The 7,988-nt window shown below is 39.7% G+C and overlaps 1 protein-coding gene across 2 annotated transcripts in view; it reads left to right on the forward strand.

Moving 5' to 3' along the window:
- The first annotated feature begins 4,377 nt into the window (after positions 1-4,377).
- Positions 4,378-7,988, forward strand: part of LOC149043906 (ephrin type-B receptor 1-like) — a 101,905-nt gene continuing 98,294 nt past the window's right edge. For both annotated transcript variants that reach the window (XM_089209062.1, XM_089209061.1), the window contains exon 1: positions 4,378-4,700. In XM_089209062.1, the coding sequence (XP_089065188.1) occupies positions 4,481-4,700 (220 nt within the window). In that variant the 5' untranslated portion in view covers positions 4,378-4,480. The remainder of the gene's footprint in view (positions 4,701-7,988) is intronic.

The following is a 7,988-nucleotide window of genomic DNA, read 5'->3' on the forward strand; positions in this document are numbered from 1 at the left end:
CTTATGCGAAGTCTCGGAACATCAGGAATACGTCATATTCTCTCTATTAGCAAATTAACATCAGTTTTCGGGGAATTTATCAGAGAGTTTCGGCTAAAGTTATAACTACGATAAGGTTTTTTTTTAAAGTCCTATTTTCACACTGACTGAATCAGGAATGAGCGAACTTTCTGCTTTGAAGCAAGAGGATTTTTTTCCCTGCCCTTTTCGACTGTGTATAGAAAATCTAGAACCCTGTAGTACATGTTAAAACGTGCCATGGGAGGAACACCTATTGTAAGATGACTACCGTTTTGTCTCGTTTGTACAGCCCAAATCAAGGCCGTAGATATTAATGAACCGCGCAAACATCGTTGGCACGTTTGAAGTGTCACAAATAAGGAGTGGGTCAAGTGTACACCAAACCTATGAGCTTTTACCCTCCCCTTACTTAGCATTTCAGCCCAGGCAGTGTGCGCACCCTGATTACGTTTCTTACGTTTTACGTTACCCTGATTACTAATTTGCTTTACGTCATAATTTGAAGCCTCTCAAAGATTTGGATGGCCATTTTAACCTAATTTAACAGCCCTGATCAAAACGCTCCGAAAACGCTTTCCAACAGTATTCGTGTTTTTATACGTGTTTTGGACGTGTTTTTATTAGCGCTAGTGTTTGAGACCGGTTAGGGCCGCTAACGGCTTATTATTATTGCGTTACGTAGCGTTACCATTTTAAGGTGATTGTATGGTAAATATACTACTGAATAAAGGACGGTTGAAGTAGAGCAATGAAAGGACTCACTTGATCTATGAATACTCTATATAGTGCAAGGCGACATTGTACATGACTCCATACAAGTCCAATGCACACCAATAGATTCCAATGGAAAACGTGGTTTTTAGATGGAATAGTCAAAATTCTATCCGTAACACCTTCCAACAGAAAAAAATGATTCGGCTGGTGGAAATCAACACTTATGCCCGGTGTTTTTTAGTCCTTTCTTTTTTTTAATACAGAATCTCGAAGTGAAATGTTCAGTGAAATCCGGCCGAATTGAAAGACGCGAGTTTTTTCCACATGACAATTAGAAACTGGAACATAGAGATTGCTCCCGATAAATGCGCTCGCGATAAAAGCGCCGTAAAACTCGGCTGTTGTGATGTGGCCTTCTGCCCAACGCATCGGAAAGGATAATAGAGCAAGCTCTTAGTTGTTTACTCGAAGGGCGGCCGTTGTAATTTCTGAGACTTGCTTCACTCTGATGACCGGAGATCGCCAGAATCAGCTAACCGCGACGGACCTCAGCATGATCGCTGAGTCTCTCTGACACCGTCATGATAACTAGGAATTTTAACAATTATGCCAGTTTGGCTATATTTTTCATCACTCCCGTTTTGTTCTGTGTCGTTTTTGAACACGAAACTATATATACTATCGGAGTGTTAGCTGTATTTTATGTTTATTATTATTATTTGTAATTTAAACGGTAACCAATCTAAGCGATCATGAAAACCTTCAAAACTAGGACTATCCATTTCGTTTTCTCTTCGAAGATTTTTCTCTCTGCTCACGTTATAATAACGTAAGTGTGGCGCTCGGTATATTTACAAACCTTTGTTTGGTTCTTCTGCTGCTCAGTACCTGACGGCTCGCGTGTTCCGTAGCACAGTTTGGCAAATGGCGTGACAGCTTCATCTCAGTTCTATGTTTTATACCCTGTTAGAGCACGCTCTTTCAATCAATGATATCGCGCGTCCTATCCGATCTTTGTAATAATTCTCATTAGTGCGATCAGTTTTAAGGTGATATTTCCTTATTCGTAAGTTCTTTATGTTTGGCAAAGCCGGACGAGATTGTGCAAAAAAAAATTATTTTCTTCTTTGTGCTCCCAATCTAATCTTTCTCACCGGCAGAAATAACTCCCGAGATATACTTCCCAAAACTGTCATCTGGGTATCCTCCACTCTTTATGCGTATTTTGAAACTCTGTACGCTTTTTATTAAATGTAAAGCGGGACGAATTCGTTCCTAAGAGATGCAGCACTTCTCCTTTTACGAATTCTTTATTGCGCCTGATGGATGAAACGTATAAAAATTCGTGCATTGGAAGGTCTTTCTGTGTTTGTAGTGTGTTTGCACGTCAAGGGTCGATTCCCAGTTAAATATCTTTCGTCTTGGAACGAAATTTCTGACTTTAACATTTATACAACCATCGGCTGTGGGTGTAACTGCTGTCATATGCGAATAGATTCTCAGCAAAACTACAGTTTGGATTCTTTCTGAAACTCGTCAAGTGCCTCCTTAGAATGAATTTGTCACGAAGGAACGTCTGGAGTCGCGCAGGCCCGTCAACACATTTTAACTTTCGGACGATCGGCAACAAACAGTGAATCTCTATTACATTCTATGTATTCACGCTATTCTCGCTGCCACAAAAGATGTTCACACGCTTACGACTGCCGCAGGATGCAAATGACTTACTTTCCTTTTACGTCTATGATGCAACGTAACCAAAGTGCGCACATCGCCTGCTCCACCCAGTTCTGTGGTTACTGTTTCAGACCTTTTCTTTATGGTTATTAGATTTTGGCATACTGGTCTTCCGGTCTCGCCCAGGTGTCATTGTACAAAACTCAGTCGGATATCATGTAAAAGGCCCCCTAAGAGTACTTATCCCAGAGCATCACGCTTTGCTCGCCTGTCTGAATATTAAAAATTTCAGTAGCGTTGAAGCAACAACCCGCTTTTAACTGCTTCGCTGCCGCTGAAACAACGATTAGTAAAGAAAGCACATATTTTAATATTTTAAATTCAACGTAGAAAAAAATCTTTATACATGGTAAATATTAACTTGTGTCGGTATCAATTATTGCGTGACTAGCTTATGATATAAATGAGGGAGGGGAAAACACAACGCAAAACCTGAGCTCCTGTCAAAAAGCAATACCTAGGCGTAATATAACAATCGAAACGGCTAATAAAGTCATAAATAAACAAGGCAAGAGTGTTATGTTAGACTTTTTTACAAATTGTAGTGATTTATGCCAATTAACAGTGGCGACAAGTAGGCGCACCATGTACATTTCATAGTCGCTATCAAGTAAATTTTGCCGGACTTTGAGTTCGTCTCAAGATAGAACAACACAATTACACAAGGAAATTTTTACAGTAACTTTATAACCATCCTTTGGTCTTTTAAAAGCTTGAAGCTCAGTAGATTGTGTCATATCGGTCATTTTTAAAACTTTCTTTGTTTTGATGCTACTTTTCGACATAGGAAAAGTATGTCGGCCAAAAATATACACCAAAAAATAAATATTTCTTTGGCAGCTTCAATAACGACAGGGGATTAAGTTTAGATGATAAAACAAAGGATTATGTTCGCAGAAATACCGTAGGTCTAGCACATTCGTTACATGAGGTCACACAACTCTGGTAATATTCACGGTGAAAATATAAATATTTGAGCGGTCGAACGAAAAAAGTAATTTCTCGAAAACTAAAATATATTTTCACGAAAAAACTACACCACAATTATTAGAACATATTGGGCTACAAAATATAAAAGTATGGGCTACAAAATATGAAAGTAAGAGAGAAAACAAATTTTGGGCGACTTGCCACAATATTTCAAGTTTGTTCGATGGACCCTGACATCCTCTCTTAAGATTTGTCCATGAAGATATTTGTAGAAACCTAGACAAAAAACCAGGATTTCACTGGTACATTACAGAAATCAATTCAAATTATCGATCAAGTTTTTTCTTTAGTTTTAAAGTTGATGTTGTTATTAGCCATAATAATGAGATTGAAAAGAATTCTCTCATGTTTGCAAATAAATGATTTTTATGGAAGGTGGAGTTGTGGCAACATATTAACATGGAACACAACAATAAATTTTATTGATCTGTAAAAATTTCTCATTTGATCATCTACTGGCAAATACTTGTTATATATTTCACCCCAACCATTTCCCACAACTTGTAGACACCATTACGAAATAACTAGTCATGGAACTGGAAAATTTGCAGCATATCTACCATGTTTGTAATACCATGTCCAGAATAAGGTAACAAGATTAAGGGGTGTGTATGTGGAAATAGGTTCGGTTGTATCGCCCCAGTTGCCAAAGTTTGGATAAATGTAGGCTGTCAGGGCAAAGGTCTGAGGATTTTAGGAGGCCAGCAGATTTGGGAAATATTCACAGGGGAAGAAACTTTCCTAAACCTTGAAACTTTCATTGTACAAAGCCCTACTTGTGCTTGGTAACTTATTCTTATTCTGATAAACTAATTTTAGGAAGGATACAATATTTTATTACATAAAACTGATGCATAGGCTTTGCACAAAACTTTGCCGTGCTTTTTATTCACGCTTGGCGTTATATGATGATGATCGCCACGACAATTTTAACAGACGGTCCTTCTTCTGTACTAGTCCTGATTGACAAGAGTCGAGCACGGCGCCGTGTTGACCCAATTTAGTTTATTTACATTTCATGTCGACAAACACGAAATGGCAGTTGGTGACTGAATTAGACGTACCTAAATCAGGACCACCACATGCACTTTTTCCTTGCAGTTTGCATCACACAATTAACAGTTGCATCAAAAGAAAACAAATTGAAGATATTTCAACTTTCCTGTTACTTCTGTGCCCAAAATTTCGCTTCTATCACTCCTTGATGACCGCGGCCGCCGTCTTCAGTACACGCGAAGGTCAGTATCTGTTCACTCATTTCCAATATAATGATAGGGCAAGCAGTAACGAATAAACAGCGAACATCTCGAATTAAGTTAGAAAATCTTCGATTTCTGAAATTGAATTAGTAGAGTATCTGGTTTCCTCAAGGACAGATAAATTCAGTATGGTTGTAGTGTACCGAACATAATACTACAAATTTCACCCTATTACTATCTCAGCATTTCTGGATTAGTTTGCAGCCTACATGGCGTAGATCATTCTGACACCTGAGCCCCTCCTGATAGCTAGGGAATATTCATGTAAATGTCCTGAATGATTCCGATGCAACCAAATTCCTAGATCTCCTCGACTCTATAGGATTAGTCCAGCATGCAACCCTCATCGGCTTGGTCATACACTCGATCTAATCATCACACGGGAGGTCATTACTCTAGTGGAGACTACACCGATTTCAGACTGTTACCTCTCTGAGCATTGTACAGTGCTGTGTAATCTGGTGTTGCGCAAGCCAGCGTTGTCAGTAAAGGAAGTATCATACAGGAAAGTAAAAGCTATTGATATCAATGCTTTCAGGAAAGGTCTACAGCAATCTGACTTATTGTGTTGCGAGGCACCACGGGAACTGGACGATCTTGTTTCCTGCTATAATTGCATTTGTTCTGGTCCGTTGGATAAGTACGCTCCTGTCGTCAAGAAAACCATTACCACACGGCCACGCGCACCCCAGTTTAATGACACCATGAAGGCAGCGAAGAGAGAACGCCGCCGCGATGTGAGCACATCTGGAGAGCCAGTGGCCTCGAATCAGATAGATTGGCATTTTTAGAGCGAGAAATCATGTAAGTCATGTAATTGAACGGGCAAGGAAAGATTATTACGCGAACTTCATTAATCATGAGAATAGTACTGACCAGCGACATCTTTTTAATGCAGTAAACTGCCTCTTTGGGGGATCTCGTGACGAACTCTATCCACCTCAACCAGCTAACGAATTAGGTAATTTTTTTTCGAAAGAGCAGGAACATTCATGGTGAGCTAGATGCAAGTGAGTCAGCCGCTGATTTAGAGGCAGTCAGGGCTAGGAAAGATTATTACGCGAACTTCATTAATCATGAGAATAGTACTGACCAGCGACATCTTTTTAATGCAGTAAACTGCCTCTTTGGGGGATCTCGTGACGAACTCTATCCACCTCAACCAGCTAACGAATTAGGTAATTTTTTTTCGAAAGAGCAGGAACATTCATGGTGAGCTAGATGCAAGTGAGTCAGCCACTGATTCAGAGGCAGTCAGGGCTACATCATTTGAAGGAGTACCCTCCTCTGCGTTTGAGGCTCTCCCGTTGGGGTCAGTGTGGAAGCTTACTGCAAGTGCACCCACGAAGTCATGTATAATTAATCCTCTTCCTACCAGTGTTGTTAAGGAGTGTTTGGATGAAGTGTCACCCACTATATCGTCCAGTGTAAATCTCTCCCTCGAACAGGATCATTTCCCTGATGCATGTAAAGGGGCGCTAGTCAAGCCCAAGCTCAAGAAATCTGGTCTGGAACTTGGTGAGAAGAAATATCGACCTGTAAGTAACCTCCAATTCTTGTCAAAGCTTGCAGAGAAAGCAGTTGCCCAACAAGCAGTTTCTCGTGTTACGGCATGTGTGCTTTTCCCTAAGCTGCGATCGGCTTATCGGCAGTTCCACAGCACCGAAACGGCGTCACTTCGTGTTCATAATGACGTCTTACTAAAAATGAACAAACAAGATGTATCGTTACTGGTCTTCCTTGACTTGAGCTCTGCATTCGATATGATCGATCACATGGTGTTGCTTCGGCGTCTTGAGGATAAGTTTGTTTTTTGTAGAACTGCACTGGAGTTCGTACCTGTCGGGCAGATTCCAGCAGGTTGTAATAGACGGTGCAACTTCTAACAAGTTTGACATCGACTTTGGTGTACCGCAGGGTTCCTGCATCCGTCTATTATTGTTTTCCATCTACACGGGTCAATTGTTAGACATTGTCACTCAACACTTACCCACAGTGCATTGCTATGCCGACGACACAAAGCTGTATCTGGCTTTTCGACCGGGTGATCGTGCCACTCAAGATTCGGCTGTTGCTGCAATGGAGGCTTGTATACAAGATGTACGGGAGTGAGTGATCAAAGATAAGCTCAAGATTTACGACGATAAGTCGGAGTTTATTCTTATTGGCACTCAAGCACAGTTGAAGAAAGTGGATATTGACAACTTGACTGTAGGAGACTCTTGTATATCCCCCATTACAGACGTAATGAGAAACTTGGGTGCCTGGTTTTATGTCAACTTTACAATGAGCACACATGTTACAAAAACTTGCAAAACAGGTTTCTTTTACCTCCATAATATCAGCAGGATAAGAAAATTATTAACTCAAGAAATCACGGAGAATTTAATACATGCGTTCGTTACGAGCCGCCTCGACTATTGGAATTCTCTATTGTAGGGATTACCTAATGGTCTCATATCTAAGATTAGATATTTTGACGGTAAATCGCATTTTAAAAACGTATGTTGAATTTGCACTGTATAAATTAATATATTATTATTAGCATTATGGTCGCCATGTTGTGACGTCACGTCGTTATTAAACCTGATAACCATCCCGGACTGAGAGTTTACAAACTGAAAACCTTCGGCAGGTCGAATTTAACACTTTTGCCTGAAGCTTTTTAATGTTAATGCAGAATCTGAAAGTGAAATGTTCAGCGAAATCCGGCCGAATCGTGGCTTATAAAAACACTCAAGCTTTTTCACAATTAGAAAACAAACGGTTCAAAGCGTTTGTTTTCTGACTGAAGGTAGAGGTTAAAAAAATTGGAAAATTAAGATGATGGGCGGTTGAAATCCAAATAAATGTGGACAGGGGATTTTGTGAGAGAAAATATGAGCCCAGAGAAACCAGCACATGCCCAGGTGATGTACAGTAGGTGGTTTAAAACCATCTCAAGCCTCTACGTTACTCACACCAATGATAATTTCCCATGGATTTGGTCCAGGCATGTATTGTATTTTTAGTTAAGATAAGACACATCTTATATGCAAAAAAATGAGCTGAAGAAAAAAATAGTCACCTAGAATAAGAGAGTTTTGACTTACCTTAGGACCTATAATCATTTCAATCAAGAAGCAAATAAGAAACATTTTCCTTTATTTGTTATGGTATTGGAAAGAAATATTTATAAGAGCAATAGAGAACTTTCTTCATGTTTTTATACTCTCATCTCAACACTCGATTTCCTTTTCAGATCTGTTGTGTCAATTTTTCAACAAA

This window comes from Pocillopora damicornis, chromosome 6 (genome assembly GCF_964200805.1).
Source record: "Pocillopora damicornis chromosome 6, jaPocDami1.2, whole genome shotgun sequence".
NCBI classification, from domain to species: Eukaryota; Metazoa; Cnidaria; class Anthozoa; order Scleractinia; family Pocilloporidae; genus Pocillopora; species Pocillopora damicornis.